General features: G+C 47.1%; 2 protein-coding genes across 4 annotated transcripts in view; one reads left to right on the top strand and one right to left on the bottom strand.

Moving 5' to 3' along the window:
* Positions 1-13,614, top strand: part of TOR1A (torsin family 1 member A) — a 32,274-nt gene extending 18,660 nt beyond the window's left edge. Inside the window, exons 6-9 of one of the 3 annotated variants that reach the window (XR_007353036.2) lie at positions 2,321-2,673; positions 3,210-3,517; positions 9,210-9,352; positions 10,189-13,614. The gene's annotated coding sequence lies outside the window, so the exon portion shown is untranslated. Of the gene's footprint in view, positions 1-2,320; positions 2,674-3,209; positions 4,119-9,209; positions 9,353-10,188 lie in introns of those variants that run through there. The other 2 variants (XR_012665247.1, XR_007353035.2) reach the window with 2 other exon arrangements.
* Positions 1,660-6,329, bottom strand: LOC125623524 (torsin-1A). The gene is made up of 5 exons (XM_048823052.2): positions 6,092-6,329; positions 4,349-4,617; positions 3,205-3,380; positions 2,426-2,553; positions 1,660-2,126 (listed from the first exon to the last, which is right to left on the bottom strand). Exons 1-5 carry the CDS (start codon positions 6,276-6,278, stop codon positions 1,882-1,884), a joined length of 1,005 nt encoding a protein of 334 aa, XP_048679009.1. The 5' UTR covers positions 6,279-6,329; the 3' UTR covers positions 1,660-1,881.
* Positions 13,615-18,514: the final 4,900 nt, after the last annotated feature.

Here is an 18,514-nt window from a genome sequence, read left to right as displayed (position 1 = left end):
CTTTAAGTAACCTCGGTGTCACAGAGTCACCGGGCAATGCTCTGGAACTACTCCATACGAAGCCAGTCAGGACTCTGGGGGAGCATGCCTCCTCTCTGTGAGCATACTGTCTCCAGGGCAAGAAGCTTACACAGCTTCGACCTTCCTGGGTCTGACGTCGGAGCATTCAGTATCCCCTTGTCACACTGTGCACTTCCCACAGCAAGTCCGCACAGGCGTGGCTCCTGGGGAAGCCAGTGGGCCCTGCACCCCAATTTCACAGTCAGATGTGACTCTCAGCCAGCCAGTAAAACAGAAGGTTTATTAGATAATAGGAACACAGTTTGAAACAGAGCTTGTAGGTACAGAAACAGGACCCCTAAGTCAGGTCCATCTTGGGGGCAGGGAGGCCAGATCCCAGGTCTGGGCCTCCCGCTCTTTCCCCAGCCAGCTCCAAACTGAAACTCTCCAGCCCCTCCTCTGGCTTTTGTCTCTTTCCTGGGCCAGGAGGCCACCTGATCTTTTTGTTCTCCAACACCTTCAGTTGGCACTTTCAGGGGAGGGCCCCAGGCCACCAGTTGCCAGGAGACAGGGTGTCAGCCATTTTATGTGCAGAAAGCATCACACTGATCCTCTGATCCTCTAAGGCTCTGCAACAATCACACACCCTTATCTCACCACCTAGATACTTAAGAAATGCATAGGGGAAACTGAGGCACCCACATAGTATTCAGAGAAAACATTAAGAACATTCCCACTTCGTCACACTCGGTGTTTGCTTTTTTGTCTTGCATTCTTTTCAGTTCCATCAGAGTCATATTTCTTGTGCTAAAAATACTTCGTTGGTGCTTTGTCAGGGAGGAGTTACAAGGAAATGATCAAGTATTAATCCAGGGCAAAAATGTAGGTGGTGTAAAAAGTAGTTTTTCAAAACCTGACACTGACAGAAACCTTTCATGATTTGTTTGACTCAGTATAAAAAAGGGTTTATTGTTGGGATTCAAACATTCCCCTAGTGTGTTTGTAACGAAAACATTGCAAGAAGAGGCTAGAAAATTAAACTGACTTGCACCAAAAGCATAACTGACTAAGGTATCTTCATTATACCATCAGAGTGAATTGCAGCAAGGAAACACTCTGTATAATTGGTGCGTGTACGTTTAAGGATCTAAGTTGATGGGTATTTTGGCAGAGATCAAGAAACTCATCTTCTTCCCCTCCCTTATCCTGCCCCAAGAATCTCCCTGACAGGATCCTTAAAAATATTGTAATAAAATGTTAGGGAAGATTTAAAAAAAGCTTAGAAGTGTGGGGGGGCTTATTTGAGCTCCAAGCTTTTTAGAGCATCATTCTAAACCATAGCACCTCTGGCCTATTCTCTAGCAAACCTCTGTCCATAACCAGAGTTTTCTAGATTTGCTTTTAAAATCAAAAGCTCACACAACCATCATTAATAGAGACTGGTGAGGAATTAAGTGGGCAAGCAAACCTGAGTCAGTAGTTCTTTATATTGGGTCCCTTTTCTTCTGTTGCTTTTGTTTTTCCTTTGTTCATATCCCTGGAAAAACAAGGCAGGCATATCTGCCCTGCCTACTCTGTACTGCCTCCCTTTGATCTTGATAGGGGAGGTTTGTCAAGAATCCAGAGAGATAATTAAGAATAAATACCATATTAATTTTATTTTACTTACAGCAGCATGTTTGGAAGGTAGGGAAAGGATGTACTGTATTATGCTGAGATGAGGAAGTTATCTTTTCTCTCCAGTAACAGTGTGCCACAGGCTTAGATATATTAAAGGGCAGTTTCCTGCCCCAACAAGCTTACAGTTTGAGAAGATACTGGTGGGAGAAGGAAAAAGAGACTTGCTTTCTCTTCCTCCTTGTCCTTGAGCACTTGGCCGTTCTAGGTATCCAGGTTCACCTTTGAGGCCACAGTTTTGCAACCTTTGCTAGAGTAGATTCTGTCTTCATTGGGATAGTCGGACATTGCTAAGGCAATCTTTATGATGAGGTCTTCATCTTCTTGGTGCCCTTGGTAGTGCAGCTCCTCTTGGATGCACTTTTTCACATGTTTATATTCCAGGGGCAAGAAAGGGATGAAATAATCCACCAGGTTCTTCTGGATCAGCTTGCTATTCCAAAAACCACCTGGGGATGGAGGAGTGGGAGGGAAAGAGAGAGAGAGATGTCTGTCCATGCATAGCTGGAATAACCACATGTCACCACAATGTTTTGTTCTTCTACAAAGCCTGCTATCTGGGGATCTGAAAACACTCTACAAACACTATTTTACCTATGTGGGGAGGTTTACAGTTGAGTTCTTTAAAATAATTATGTTGCAGGAATATATTGCTACATATCAGTACTGCATGGCTCATTCCACAGAGAACTGGGGCTGGATAATATACATGGGATCCCATGGACCTCACAAGCTCAGAAGTACTCACTGTTCCTGTTATTGAAAATCTCAGCGGATAGCATAGACTGCAGGTCTGTCAGGGGAATTTCTTCTCTTCCCTTCTGCCTCCTCCAATGATCGAGCGCCACCTCTGTTATCTTATCCCCTCCTGCGTTACTATTAGGAGAGAAATGAACTGGATCATCAGAATGACCCTCAGCAAAGTAGTATCTCAGGAACAACACAAAGGGCCAGACTGTGCCCCCTAGATCCATGCATGGAAGGAACCCTAAGTGGGTGAGTATGACTTGGGGAATCTATGCACAACTTATGAATTCTGTTCAATATTATGGACTCTCAATATGTATCTTTCTATATGTATTCATCAGAAGAAGAACCGGAAAGAGCAGTGAAGCAGTTACAAATGGGAAAGCTGCAGGAATAGACAATATAAAGCTGAGCTGCTAAAATCTGGTGGGACAAGTGCTGTCAAAGCATTAGGAAAAATATAAAAGATGGTATTGGAGAAAGATAAGGTACCGGAGTGGCTAACAGTAACATTTGTACCAGTCCTGAAGGAAGGAGATCCTGTCACTCTGAATAATTGTAGAGGTATAAGTTCTTCTGGCTGACATGAGGGTAGGACAGGTTCAGTTATCACATACGGACAGACTCTTCTTGGTGACCAAGGAGAGAGTGTACAGCAAGGTACCTGAACCCGTGCAATCAAACTGTAGCCTGGTGAAAGCCTATTAGCACCTGCTTCTCCCTTTGCCCTTGCTGACTCTGTCGGGTCACAGTTACTCACTAACCATTGGATTTCCTTACTTCAGGAAGAGGAAGATGGCCTTGCCATAGTAGATGCCATTGATAGCCTCGCGATGACTGAGGTACGGCATGATGGAGTCAATCAGGCCATGCGGCATCTGGTCCATTTCTGAGAAAATAAAAAGCGACCTCGGACAGACACTGACATTCCCTCGAATCCAGTTCTGCAGCTGCTCCTGTGGGGATGGGCAAGAGGGTCGGTGAGCAAGGGGAGCTGGAAATCAAGATTGGAGCTGGATTATTTTTTTGTGGGGGATTCCACCGGTACTCTATCTTGGAGGTACTATTAATGTAATGCCAACGATACGTAAAGGTAATCAAATTTCATGTGTTAAGAGTCTCTCATTGACTTCAATGGGAGCAGGATCAGACTCTCAGTACCTACATGTGTGTCGGCAAGGAATTTGTCTGGATATTTCAGGTTTCAGAGTAACAGCCGTGTTAGTCTGTATTCGCAAAACGAAAAGGAGTACTTGTGGCACCTTAGAGACTAACCAAATTTATTTGAGCATAAGCTTTCGTGAGCTACAGCTCACTTCATCAGATGCATACTGGATATTGACTTCCATGAGACATTAGGTATTAACCGTTGCCAGAGGGTCTAATCCTGAACTCATTAAAGTCAATGGGAGCTTTGGTTGAATAGGGCCGGGGGGAGAGAGGCAGAAATACTGAAAAGATGGACCAATAATCTGATGTGATGTGGTAAATTCTGTCTCTGTATATGAGTCCTATAGATTCCTTGGGCTGTTGTTCGCTGACAGGATATAGTCGGATAGAATAGGTCTCAAATTTGACCTACTTCCTAAATGTTATAATCTAGTGACGAATGTCTAAATCCTCTAAAAGAGTGCACTGTTTATGTAGGACCTGCAGTAATAAATTTGGGGCAAACTGTGTGCCTAAAGCAAGAACTGTCTTGAACCTCAGTTCAAACATTGAACCAACCCGAGTGTTTGGAGAGGTTCAACAAATTTGGTGAACTTTGTATCATTTTTCACTCCTCTCTGCACTGTCTGGTGATGTCCAGGATGGGGAACAGCGATGTTGAAATTCCCTGGGCACGTACAGCCTCGTATGTAATCTGCATGCAGGATTCCTGACCTATCCACCCCATTAAGAAGTAGAGTCACAAAGGAAGTACCTTATACTGCTTTATATGTTCAGCGTGTGGAAAATGCAACACCGCGTCAAACTGATGGACGAAGCTCCTTCTTGCTTCATGACTCTGGTACAGGTTCCGTGCAATGATCTTGCTGACAAAGGACTTGCCAGTGCCAGTCCAGCCATGGAAGGACATCACCAGGGGCTTCCTGGGCTGTTTGTCTCTGGAGTGTGCACTCAGTGCTTTCAGAACCACCTGGGTGGCTAGGTGCTGCCCAAATACTTTCTGTTCCAAAACCATCTGCAGGGCTGGAGGCATGATGGGAGGTCAGCATCAGGAAGCACTTCATTGACCCTCCATCCGCATGCTACTCCTGAGCCACAGATGGGGAAAACATTCCCAGTTAGTATTATCGTGGGGCCATTTCCCTGTATAATGGGAGCTGTAGGCACTGAGCTGCACCCTGTATCTGGTCCTCAGTGACTGTTCATGGGAGCCAAGCAGCTTGCACGGGATACCTGGAGACTCCCAATAGGAATATCACTGTAGCTGGTGCCTCATACATGGCCCTGGGATGTGATCCTGAGGTTCTAGGGGGACATGTTTGTTGAAATTCCTGGATCCTCTTTAACCATCTTGGTGGCACATAAGGTACCTAATAAGTGAGGTAAGACATGTCTCCCTTGCTCCCCCCGTTCTCAAAGAAGAGCTGACATTTCAGTGGCAAAAAGCACTTCAAGGTACACTGCCTATAGGCGGAGGGCTGGAGGAAATCTGTGTACCTTGAAGTAAATGGAGCTATGCTAGTTTTCACCAGCAAAGGATCTGGCTCAGAATCTGCATTATAGTCCTGCAGGGAAAGGGTTAATTAAAGGCCCAGTGTTACTGGTGCTGAAAACACAAGAAAGGGGATTTCCTAGGCTGGGAGGCTCATGGTTTATGGAAAGTTTCCAACAGGCCATTTATTGATCATTTCGGTTTCCACTTCTCGGCACTAATGTCCTGAAGGCAGGGCGAGAGCTGCTGTTCAACTTCCTCTTTCACTGCGGAGGCTGCTTGCTTCACAGAAATGAAACTGAGAGACTGCAGGGCTCAGAGGCAGGGTGAGCTAGTGGAGAAAGCCTGGGACTCTGAACCTAGCAGTCCTGAGCTGTTATCCGACCTCTAGCCCTGACTCATGCATCCAACATTCTCACCAGTGACGCTGGGCCCTGCACAGGGGGGCCATGGCCCCACCACTTTTTACAAGCGACAGGGGCGAGGGGGTGGAGAGGAGCAAGCGGGGGGGCGAAGTCTTGGGGGGAGAGGAGGTGCAGGAAGGGACGGGGCATCAGGGGGAAAGGGTGGCATGGGGGGGCCACGTTTCATGCACCGCTGCCTCCCCACCCACACACACACACTTTTAGGAAGTTTCTGCCACTCCTGGTTGTGAAGTGTTTGGGTGCTCAGCTGGAAGCAGGGGCATTGGGAGGATTAATTAGCTCACGGCCTTCAATTCACTCCTGGATTATGCCAGCATAAAGCAGGGGATTCCTGGCAAGGGAAAAGTCCATCAAAGGAGAAGTTGTTGTGACATGAGGTGTCTGCAACTTCTTCTCTGCCAGCAAAGACCTGTGGCATGGGAGGAGGGGCATGGCCAGCGCGGCTGGGGGAGGGTGGTCATGAGAAGGCAGCCTGCACTGCCCCTGTTAGAATCCCTTCACCCAGAATGCAAGAGCATTCCTAAGGTCGGCAGGTCCCTCGGATTCCTCCGCCCACGTCATCACTTTCTGCTGCTATTACCTGGGATGTCCAGGGTGTCCTTCATGTTGCAGCACTCCAGGAAGCGGCACTTGAGCCAGGAGGCAGGGGAGAAGAGCTGCCACATGACAGCTGCCCCGCAGAAAGCAAGTGAGGTGGTGATGGGCTCCAGAGCTGGCACCAAAGTGGGCGCCAGAGCGAAGAATCCAGCCACGTTCAGAAGCTTCATGGCAGGAGTTGAATGACAGCCTGGCTCGGTGAAAGCAAAGGGGAAGGCATCCGAACGTGACTTCCTGATGTGTTTCTGCAATCTCAGGCTGTTCTGAGAGCTGGAGGCTAGTTCCCATTAGCCTGGGTAAGCCACTGATGCAATAACAAGAGTTGAGTCATCATCACATTATTATATTTGGTGTTAGCCTAAGAGGAAAGTCCCATCCTGAGCCGGGTTATGTCCCTGTTGGGGAGTGTGTGGGGGGGGTGGCGAGCTTCTTCGACCCACTCCTTCATGCTCTCGTGCAGCAGCTGAACAGGATCCCAGCCTCGAGATTTCTAGAGGGAGCTGTTAGTGTGTCTACTGCCACACTGTGGGCTCATGCCTCACTGGGCATAGCAGGCCCTCAAGACCCTGCACGTTTGCAGCTTGATCCCATGAGGTGCTGAGCTCCTTGAATCCCACTGACTTCTGCAGGAGTGGAGGGCGCTCAGCACCTTGCAGGACTGAACCTTTCGCCAGCAGATACCGGGGGGAGAGCATCTTGTTCCTTTTTAAAGTGAAGCCCTCTACAGAGCAGGTTCCCCCTGACAGCGCGGCCCCGGCAAGGTGTCTCAGGGTCGTTCTGAGCAGCTGCAGTCTCCATGCCCTGCATGGCTTGGTCAACTGGAGAGGATATGCAAAGTCCCAGATCAGGAACAGGACGTGTGTAGGCTCGAAAACCAGAAACAAACTCGTCCTCTGGGCAAACATTTGAAATCATTTCCTCTGCAATGACCAGTAAAGATGGTTAGAAAATGATTTTTCCCCTGTGGAAAAATTTCAGGTTTTGTAAAATGCTGATTTTTTTTCAACAACCCCTCCGCCACAATATTACTGACAGAAGTGGTTACTCTTGGTTTTGACTAAATCTGATTTTTCAATTAAAAAAGCTTTTTGTTGGAAAAATTCCAGCCAGCTTTACCAGTCAAGACTTGTATTAAAGATTTGGTGTCTCCCTTTCACCGGCTGATGGCTGGGGATGGTTGCCTGCAATGGGGTGTCCATCCCACATAGGACTCGAAGGGGCTAAGCTAGTCATACAGGCCTAGTAACTCCACAGGCTGCCCTGGAGGAAGAGCCAGGGAGCAGGGACTTGATTGCAAGCAGGTTCAGCTGTGCAGGAATAGGTGGGGCTTATACGACCAGGAAACTGGCAAGAGACAGGGGCTGCTGGGAAAGGGGCAGTCACTCCCTGGGAAAAGGGAGGAGTGTTTGGAGTTGGTATATCCCAGCAAGTGAGAACCAGGAAAGGTAGGAAACAGTCCAGAGAAAGACCAGTGAGGGTTGGAAGAGTAAAGCCCAGAACTGCCAGATGGAGGGTCCTTGGACTGGAACCTGGAATAGATGGCAGGCCTGGGTTTCCCTACCCACCATGGGGGAAGTGGCACTGGAGGGGCAGTGAACTGGAAGACTGGTTGGGTCACTATGGGGAGTGACAGAGACTCTGGGGGACTGTACCGTGTAAGGGGGGAATGCTGAGTGACCTGGCCAGAGGGCTGAATCATGAAGAGGATGCTATAGTTCTTGGAGTGAGAGAGGAGCTGCAGACCTGAGACGGTGTGACAGCGTGCAACCACGGAAAGGGGTGTGACCTCGAGAGCTAATCCCCAAAGTGACCAGGAGGAGCTGCCAGAGAAGCAGTGAGTGGTGCACCCTGTGGCATAGCCTTTTTACTCTCCTGTAGGGGCTGACGGTCAGGGAGAAGATCAGTAGAAAAGGAGAGAAGAGAGATAAGAGCAGGAGGAAGAGAGATGCAACAGACCAAGGGGAGAAATAGAAATGTTGAGAGGATAAAAGGAGGAGGGGGATAGGAAGGGGAAGACATACAAAATGGAGACCTGAGCCAACAAGGGGAAGATGGGTACAGCCATTCCTTTGATTTCCTGTACTGATGTGATGGGTGCTAGGTGCTCTGAGAATCAAGGCAACAAGAGGCAGACAGAAAAACCTGTGGGGGGCAGGCTGGCCTAGTGGAGACCTGGTTCAAGCCCTCAAGATCCAGCTTGTGTTCCTGGCTCTGCCACTGCTCTACTGTGTGATCTTGGGCAAGTCACTTTGCCTGTCTCAGGGGATAATGATGCTGACCTCTTGGTAAAGTACTTTGAGACCTCTGGATGAAAATCACTCTATAAGAACTGGTTATCATCATTGCCGAAAAGGACACTGCCAGGAACTTGGAGAGGAGTGTTCACTGCAACATGGGTGGATAAGTAGGCATGGTGCCTGTGTCCTGGAGAAACAATTAACAGGCAGGAGTGTGTGAGGGTAATGGCACCAAAAAATAACCAGAAAACTAAGGGTGGATATGAAAAAAAAAATAGCAAGCCGGAGTTTTAAGCTTTCTTTTCCAAGGACCAGATCCATAACGCACTGTAGTCAACAGGAATCTTTCAGGCTTGTGCCTGTGATTTTCTCCAAGAAATCTCATTGATTATCTGGAAGTTTTTATTGAGTAGCCCCAATGTTCATAGTCCCGGAATGCTTTGTATATTGATTAACTAGTGTATTCCAGTGCTCTAACTGGTTTATAACTTAGCCCAAACTCCCTGTTATCTGTGCTCCTGCTGACCGGTACAAACCAGGGTCCATGTGTTGGATCTGTTAATGTTTGAATTGTCAAATAATTATCAAACTCCACTTCTTTCAACCACACTCAGCTGGAACTCCATTGGCCAACGAGCACCTTTCAGCACTTGGGGTGATGGGTTTGGATTAATACTGTCCTTCAGCACCCTGGTCAGCTCCCCTTCTTTTGCGCATCTCCAAGTTTCCAATTAACACATTTGAAAGGGGAGTTCAGAATCTTGTCCCGGGGGGAGAACCTCCAGCCACAGCAATGTGAGACCCAAACGCATATGACTCAGACTGCAGCAAGCTTCTCCTCTGTACTTGTGTTCTGTCCCACAGTTTAAAGTGGCATCTAGTCTTCCATGGAAGAGTGAGCATTTAACATACATATTTGGTGAGACCTCATCTCCTTCGTGCTCGACCTCCTAAGAAATATATCTTTTTCCCAGTCACAGGCCTCTAGGCTCTATTGGTGAAACAAGGTAAGAGTTGTTTTAGATACAATGGAACGTATCTAGATACAATGGAACGAGTTTGGTCTAATTCTCCATTACTGTGCTCCCTTGTATAGTCACAAAAGCGGTGCATGTGCTACCATTCTCCTGTAATAGCATGATACACTCACTTTGCGCTGGTGTAAATGAATAAACAAGGTGCAGGGCTCTGAAGAATCAGAGCCCTGGCCTTTAAACTGTGCCCCCTGCCTCCTCAAGGGAGTACAATTTGATTAAGCTGAAAATATTTTTATCAATGATACGAGCATATAGTAATCGGTGTTTAACTGATATGTGCTCCTCAGTCCCACTGACTTACAAGCGGGGTTGGAGGTGAAAATGGACGGCAGTTAGGGAGGCTAGACTGGGTCCATATAGTTATTAAAGTTGTATGGAGAGAAAGGGTAATAGAGGTGCTTTATTATTTATTTTATTACAGTAATGGCCAGAGGTGCCATTCAAGACTGGGGCTCCATTGGGCTAAGTGCTGTACAAATACACAGTAAGAGACAAGCTCTACCCCAAAGAGCTTACAATCAAAAGTTTGTTACTTTGCCTTTATTCATCCACACATAACTATGGGACAAGCAGCATGGCCTAGTTGGCCGAGCCCTGGATTGGTACCCATGAGACCTGGGTTCTGTTCCTGGCTCTGCCACTGGCTTTCTGGATGACCTCAGACAGGTCACTCTATGTTCATGAGCCCTCAATTTCCCCATCTGTAAAATGGAAATAATGATACTGACCTCCTTTGTAAATGCTTTGAGATCTACTGATGAAAAGTGCTATGTAAAAGCTCTGTATTATTGTTTATTATATTGCAGATCAGCTACAAGCTTCTACATCAGTTTGCAGGGGGGAAAAAGACATGAAAAAGAGATTCAAGATTCCACTTTCAGAGTGCCTCTCATCCATAGAGCTTTACACAACACTTATCAGCTCATCCTCACGGTGTACCTCTGAGGTAGACAAGTGTTTTTAGCACAGAAGTCCTGTTTCCAAATTTCCAGCTTTAACTAGTGCACCACATGGTCCTCAGCTTAATAACAAAGTTAAGATCCAAAAGGGCATAGTTAATATCATTGTCAGGAGAAGAGCTCGAAAAGGAACTTTCCCACTCATTAGCAGGCAAAGCTCAATGAGAGAAAATCCATCTGATCATTTTTCACACCCCAGGCCTCATTCTCTGCTGCCCTGCACTTGGAGGTGTAATTTATACCTGTGCAAAGTGAGTGTGAAGTGGCTGTGAAATGCTACCAATTCAGGATGGTTGCACTGCACACCCACTTTGCATGGGTATGTCAATGAGTGCACATGTTGCAAGGCAGTAGAGAGGATCGGGCTATAGCTCATCTCAGGGCTCGTCTACACACGGAGGCAGTGATATCGACATACAGGCATTTATACTGGTTGTGACAGGCTGACAATTCCCTGCAGTATCCTGAACAAATCTTATGGAATTAAGAAACTTTATTGAATTAAATTAAACCTTATTGAATTAGGGTTAATATCTTTGGGGTATATTATATTAAAAATGCAATTAAGTGTGTATTATTGTGGCTTTGTATGTACCTTCTCTAGATGCTAATGTACTTCCTCTGTTATCAACCCTTTGAAGCTATCCCCCAGGAGAGATGTGCATATACTGGTTCCAACTGGATTCTCCAGGGGCCAACAGACAAAGAAAAAATTTTGGGATAAACCATCTCTGAAGATGAAGCAAGCAGGTGTCCTTGTGCTGGGAAATACACAGTGAAAGCAGGGAACTGTTCACAAGGGGGAGAGGGGGGTGTACCTCAACTCAACAGCAGCAACAGCTGGGAGCCTAGAGTGGGTGCCCTTGCTGGCCCACGGAGAGGAAATACAGGTGCAGTTGCACCAAACTGTGACACTGGTATAGCTATTTCTGTATGGGAAGGGGAATAGCGATTCTGGTATAAGGCACCTGCTTACCGGTATAACTGCCCACGCCAGGGGTTGTACCAGTGTAATTATATCGGTTTAAAAAAATCACATCCTTATCCAAAATAGTTCCAGCTGTACAAAAATTGTGTATAGGCCGAAGAGTGTTTTAAGCCACTCTGAGGAGTGTACCTCCAACTCTAACCTCTGCTTCATTGCATTTGTTTGTATGAACACCAGATGGCGCATCAGCCAAGGTCTTGGAGCTAGACCCAGGAGGCACAGCAGTGGAAAAGCCCCTGCAAAATGAATCCCATGTTTGCAAACGATGGAAGGAAAAGAGGGGAGTGAACATAAACAGAGCTGCTGGTTTGTGTTAGAAACGATTCAGGGGAATTCCAAGCTGTGCAGCCATTGGAGCTGCCGAGCCAAGAGCAACATGGACAGTGTGTCAGGAACCCAAGAACCGTTATAAAGCAACAGAATTGCAGCCACTCTCATCTTTCACATGGAGATGCAAGCTTGAACCTAATTTTATGCCAGGGCTTGTAGACTCTATGGACTGAACCTTTGTATTCAAGAAGAAAGGAGACCCCATTACAGAGCTCACAGACTTCAGGTGAGGTTTACCCACTCCTGTGGTAGAGGTTGAGCTGGATCCCAGGGGCTCTGGAGTGGACTGTTTGTCTTGAATGGCCCTATTGTAGAAAGTTGTGCATGCTGCGCTCTCTTGTCAAATGAGTAGGTCTCAAAGTTTGGGATCCACATTTCTCATCATCCCACCAGACCTGAGTGGTGTGAACTCACTTCTTGTTTTTGACATGCAGGGAGGCGGGTGGAGGACTCATTTCTCTGAGTCTGTGTCTGTCTTTGAGGTCCCTCAGGGCTGAAGCGGGCTGTGACTATTGAAATATAAGCCTGAAATACAGTCCTATATATTATAGACCGCACATTGGAGAAGAATCATCTGGGCTTTGCATAGGAGAGCGCAAAGGGGGAAAAGTCTATAGACTCTCCTTTCCCATAGCGGGTGGAAATAACATATTTCCTATACTGAGATGGGCTGTGTGCTGCTTAACATGTGCCAGAGGAGTGTACAAATGATTCACAATTGCAATACTTCATGCTGAAAAAGTAGTTATCAATAACTCACTGTCAAACAGGGAGGTTGCATCTAATGGGTCCCGTGGGGGGTCTGTCCTGAGTCTGGTCCTATTCAGTATTTTCATTAATGACTTGGATAATAGAGGGGAGAGAGCACTTATCAAATGTGTGGATGATACCAAGCTGGGAGGGCTTGCAAGCACAGTGGAAGACAGGATTAGAATTCAAAATGATCTTGATAAATTGGAGAATTGGTCTGCAATCAATAAGATGACATTCAATAAAGACAAATGCAAAGTACTGTACTTAGGAAGGAAAAATCCAATGCACAAATATAAAATGGGGAACAACTGGCTAGGGAGCAGTACTGCAGAAACTGATCTGGGATTTATAGCGGATCACAAATTGAATCCGAATCAACAGTGTGGTGCTGTTGCAAAAAAGGTAAATGCCATTCTGGGATGTGTGAACAGGAGTGTCATATGTAAGATAGTAGTTCTGCTCCACTCAGCACTGGTGAGGAATACTCTGGAGTACTGTGCCCAGTTTTGGCCATCACACTTTAGTAGAGAAGTGAGCAAATTGGAGAGAGTCCAGAGGAGAGTAACAACAACGATAAGAGGTTTGGAAAACATGACCTATGAGGAAGGGTTGAAGGAAGTGGGCATGTTTAGTCTAGAGAAGAGAAGGCTGCAGGGGGACATGACCACAGTCTTCAAATATGTAAAAGGTTGTTATCAAGAGGAAGGTGATCAGCTGCTATCCACCAGACAAGAAGTAATCAGCTGAGTTTGCAGCAAGGGAGATTTAGGTTAGATATTAGGAAAAACTTCCTAACTCTAAGGATCGTTGAGTGCTGGAAGGGAGGTTGTGAAATCCCTGTTATCGAAAGTTTTTAAGACCAGGTTAAACACCTGTCAGGGCTGGACTAGGTGTACTCAATCCTGCCTCAGCATGAGGGGAAGGAGTGGATGGTCTCTTGAGGTGTCTTCCAGCCCCTCAATGGTTCTCTGCTGTTATCCCATTAGCTCTTACATGCTAAATAGGATCAAGAAGGGTCAGTACTTGTCTGAGACACTTCCCAAGAACCGCCAAGGCATTGCAGTACTAATGATGATGGCACTCTTTTCTTCTAATCTGCATGGAGCTGGTGCCCCAAGACGATGTTGGAGGGACTGTCTTTTGGCTGTTAACCTGTCCAGTGGTTCTCATTAAAGAACTCCTGACTTTTTCGCAAAAGTAAAGGTGTTCATGGGTGTGGGTGTTTTACCTCTGTTCTCCTGGCCAAATTCAGAGCCTGGTAATTGCACTTTTCCTTCCTAAGCTCCCCATGAAGTTTCAGCCTGAAGCAGGATTCTTTCCCCAGCCAAATGCATTGAGGTGTTGTGGGCTATTCAGCAGCTGATGTGTTTCATCCCAGAAGTGGCTGCATTTCAGTTGGTGGATAAAGTGATGTCTCTGTGGAAGCTGGACACTAGTTGAAGATTATCAAATATGTTCGGTTTCTTTGAGGTGAGAGGCACGAGACAAATGCACACTATTTGTGTCACCACTGGTACAATGTATTGGCAACATCATGAAACTGGCCACAAGTTAGAACAGAAGCAGCCCCTCCCTTTTCCTTAAAATGTGCCCCTGACTTCAGGGGAGTTTAGAGCTTCCCCTTTCTGCTGTTACCCCTCACACATCCATGCGTGCAGACTCATCCACACACACCCGCCCTCTTTGCCTGCCAGCTCATGAGTAGGCTGATGTCTGTTTGTTTTGAGAGCATCTTCCCAGAGGAGGTCAGGTTAGAACCCCCTTTAAAGTCACAGAGGAGGCAGCTACAACGAGAGACTGCACCTCTGACGCACATCAGGCTCTCTGAAGGAGCTGAATAACAGTGTGCTTTATCCAAACACAGAGCCAGGCTGCGCTTTGCCAATGCATCAGGAACTGTGCGGCGGGCTGACTCACTGGGACATATCTGGCCGTTCTCTGATTTGTGGGTAGTAGTAACACCTAACACTGTGCAAACATTGCTTAATCCTCACAACACCCCAGTGAGTTGGGGGTGGGGATCATTATCCCCATGCTACAGCTGGAGAAACTGAGGCACAGAAATGGGAAGTGATTTGCCTAAGATCCTTATTCTGTTTTTCTATCTCCAAGTTATAGCAGGGAGAAGAGAGCGTTCTCTCTCCTTGCAACAAAGACCAAATCCTGCAGCCTTTAGTCAGGCAAAAACTCCAGCCAAGATTGGTCTGGGTGAGGACTGCAGGACTGGGTCGTAGATGAGAACCGCAAAGTCCCCACACCACTCTGCCGGGTGTAGTGCTGCTTGTTGTGTCAGGCGGGGCGCGGGGGCAGGAGAGAGGGAGTCCATGTGCCTGTGATGCATGGGAGGGATGGGGACAGGGTCCTGCTGGGAAAAAATGTAGAGGTTTGTGGATGAACCTGCCTGGATCAAGTGATTTCTTTGATCACATCTTAATCCTCTCTAGGGGGACGAGTGTGACTTTTGAATGGATTCTGGAGTCACTAATGATTTCTCATACATCTGGAAAAGTTTTAGATCTTGGATGTTTTTATGGTCAGATGCTGTCTCCGGACAATGTAACCAGGTGAGGGGAACCGCCTACCATACAAGAATATGAAAGGGGATCTGAATTTAGGGGCCATCCCTGCTGTCCCGAGTAAGGTTGGCAGGACCAGATCTCTTATCTAGTTGTTACATTCTGGACCGGACTCTTATTTACACTACAGCTGCTTGACGTTGCTCTGCTGCTGTAAAGGGGCCTTAAAGTATGAGTACATTACATTTGCACTTGCTTGAAGACCCTGTACTCTGCTAGCATGGTGTAAAGACTCCTTAGTGCACCTGAGAATCAGCCCTTCTGTTTAGTGGCTGTGTGAGCCCCTTGAGCTCATGGACAGACAGAATGGGCAGGTCTATGACACACACAATCATTTTTCTCCCCTTCTGTCCCCCGGTCATATTCCAGTATTTAACAAATAGAATAATGTGCCTTTCAGAGTCCAGGCAGAAGGAGTGAAAGCTGCTCCCATAGCCCATCTGGCTGGCTTCAAATCTGAATTGAACGGACAGTAATTGGACGTTTGAGACAGGAGCAGTGATTGGCTTCATGTCCTGATTGTCCTGCCAGGCTATCTATCCTCCATTGTGACTGGAGCTCCCCATATCTCTGGCCACCCTGGGAACAGGTGCTGTCACATTTAACCTTGTAAGCAGGACAGGCGCCTTTAGATTTTGCAGCGTGCCCTGCATTGGTCCAGCCTGGGGTTTGTATTTGTTTCTAAGAGGCCAACCTATCAGAAGGAATAAGAAGCAGGAGCAGTGCTAGTCCAACATCACTGTGTGTGGTGTGTGCCCAGGCCAGAGAGGATATGAGTTTGTTGCAGCCCACCTCAAGTCTGGCTCTTTAGCTCATGCTGGAGTGACTCGTGTTTTGCCGCCGAGGTCCCCAGTTCAATCCCTGCCAGGAACCAAGCGTGTGGCTCGTGTACACTCACCAACACATCATCTCTAGAGACCTGGGTTCAAATTCAGAAGGGGAAAAACCTTTGAGTGAGTTGGGCAGCTTCCAGTCTAGTCTCAGTGGCCATTTATCTGCATCATAAAACCACTGTATAATCTGGCACCACTGAGCATGAGAGGCCAAGGACTGGGTGAGTCAGCACAGCTATGTGGAAACCTAGAATTAGGACAGTTTCAGCTGCTTTAGGTCAAGGCTGAGGAGCATTGCGAGGGTTTCAGTGGAGGCTCAGGGCTATCACAGCATGGGGGTCTGTAGGTCCAGCTTTAATGTGTGGGCAAGAGATCATCTGCCTGACTGTTTGGAAAGTGGCTGCACTTCCCTCCCACACCATTTTCACGTTCAACCCTGGTGTTTGCTATTTGTTGTTCTGCTGTTTCAAAAGTTTCACCCATCCAATCAGGGAGCAGAGACAATACCATGTGACTTAGGTGACCGCTCACAACAAGTTATGAAGAGTGAAGAGTCGGAAAGGATGGCTCACAATTGACCCGCATGCTGAAATCTGTTATATCAAATCCTGTTATCCCAGGAACCAGGCTAACTGCATCTCCGATTCCCTCCTGATCTCTCTGGGTGCATCCTCTCCAGGCTTCTGGCCATCAGTCTCGAGCCAGAATCACCCAGCGTTGAAGTCCTCTGAGTAACAACCACAGCAAGCATGATATGTCCTGCAAGTCTGTGCCCTCTGGGGCAATGACTGTACTAATCAGTGACCAAACAGCTTCCTCCAAGCCAAGCATCATTTATTTAGAACAAAAGTATTTGAGAGAAAACAGACCTTAAAACCAACAAAACAGACTGTGGGCACAGCTCGCTTTTCCAAAGGGTTTCTATTCCCTGGCTTTGGGAGGGGCCTACTGCTTAGACTCCCTCCACAGGGTCCCTCTCTTTGTGTCAGCCTGTCTCTCTAGACAGCTTCTGACAGTGACCCCCTTTCCACCCCCCTTTCCCCGAAAAGGACTTTTAAACTCTGACGTGTTCTTTTGATCACCAGGCTCCTCTTAAGGAAGCTTGAGAGATGAGACGGGATCCTGGAAGCTAACCATTTGCACCACTCTCTTTCAAGAATATGCTAGGGTCTCCCTATTGTATTGCTTTCCAGTTTGCTCTTCCCACAGCCCCCTGTTACTTTGGATCAATACAGTCATACAGGAAATCCTAGTAATCCTACACTGGCTTTATTGTATTGGCCAGGCTACTCACAATAGTCAGACTCTTAATACACATCTGTGTTCATGGGCTAATACACAGCAGTCCTACAACTGCCCCACTCAGTGAAAGTGTCTGGATGAGGAATGATAAGGACTGGATCACAGATGAACAGCAAAAAGGGATGGGGAATTTGTGTTAAATGAATAATTGGGCATGCTGATCTGCAGCCCTTTCCTTCGGCAGGGCCTGTGTCCTGAGACCCTTGTTCCCAGTGAGCTCAGCGGCATGGCTCTGTGCTACGGCTCCAGGGTAGCGTGAACTGGGCCCATCTTCATGGTCCACTTGCCTGTGTTAGAGGGGGAAAGGACTGAAAGGCAAAGGAGGAGAGAGAGAGAGTGTATGTGTGGTAAAACAAGAGACCCTTATGCTTTCTGTCTCCCTAGGTTCAGTCTCCCTGTCCAGCATCTATCATCTGGTAGGGCCCCTTCTCCTGCAAAGAGGACCCCTCCCACCCTAAATAATGAGGAGTCAATCAGTAAGGTAAAATCAAATAAAGTGTGTTGAAGGGTTTATAACAAAGAGTGGGACAAATAAGAAGGGGAATAAACAGCAAAATGGGACAATACAGTGATTACCCCCAAACTCAACCCTATAAAACAGATATAAAAAACCTTCTTCTCAGATCAAAGTGATGACAGATGCTTGGGACCTCAATCCTCTGGCTAATGGCAAGCCTTTGGAGAGGACCTCAAAGGAGTCCCTTGATGTTCCTTCGGGACCACGGGATACAGCAGATGATGCGTCCAGGAGAACAGTGGCGGATGATGACAAAGGGTAAGTGTTGTACTGTATCTTCTCCTTCTCTCGTGTCGAGCCCTTTTATCACTAAGATGGATAAATGCCTGCAGGTAAGACCCATGGACTGTGACCGTCCCTGGCTGCCACTCAGACGGACAGCGCTGAGGCCATGTTTGGGGCAGTCTTTTATACACTTGCCCGGGAAACCCCTTAGAAAAACCAGTTCTGCCTGGAAGTTGTTTACAACTTCAGGAGAAATAAAAGAGCAGGAAAATTAATCTATAGCTCACGTGGGCATAAAACTCCCTTTTGGAACCAACATGGGTTCCTGTAGTCACAAAACATATGAAAGTGAACCCAACCTAACACCTGTCAAAGCGCTGACCTGAAAGGGAGCTGGCACCCAATCCGTGGCACTGTAGTCCCTACACTTTCGCAGCCTGGAAGCCCCAGGGCCAGAGTGACTCAGCAGGTCAGAAACAAGCTGGACTGGCAGGCTCAGGTCCCCAGATTATCCAGCCATAAAAAGAGGATCCCAGAACAGCCACACTTTTGGAGGCAGGATATCCTGGATGCTTTGCAAACCCAGCTCTCTCTCTCTCTCTCTCTCTCTAATGAGGCAAACCTTTTCTGCACGTTGTTGTGATCTTTG

The sequence above is a fragment of the Caretta caretta genome, chromosome 16 (assembly GCF_965140235.1).
Source record: "Caretta caretta isolate rCarCar2 chromosome 16, rCarCar1.hap1, whole genome shotgun sequence".
NCBI classification, from domain to species: domain Eukaryota; kingdom Metazoa; phylum Chordata; order Testudines; family Cheloniidae; genus Caretta; species Caretta caretta.
This window is presented reverse-complemented; position numbering and strand designations above follow the sequence as displayed.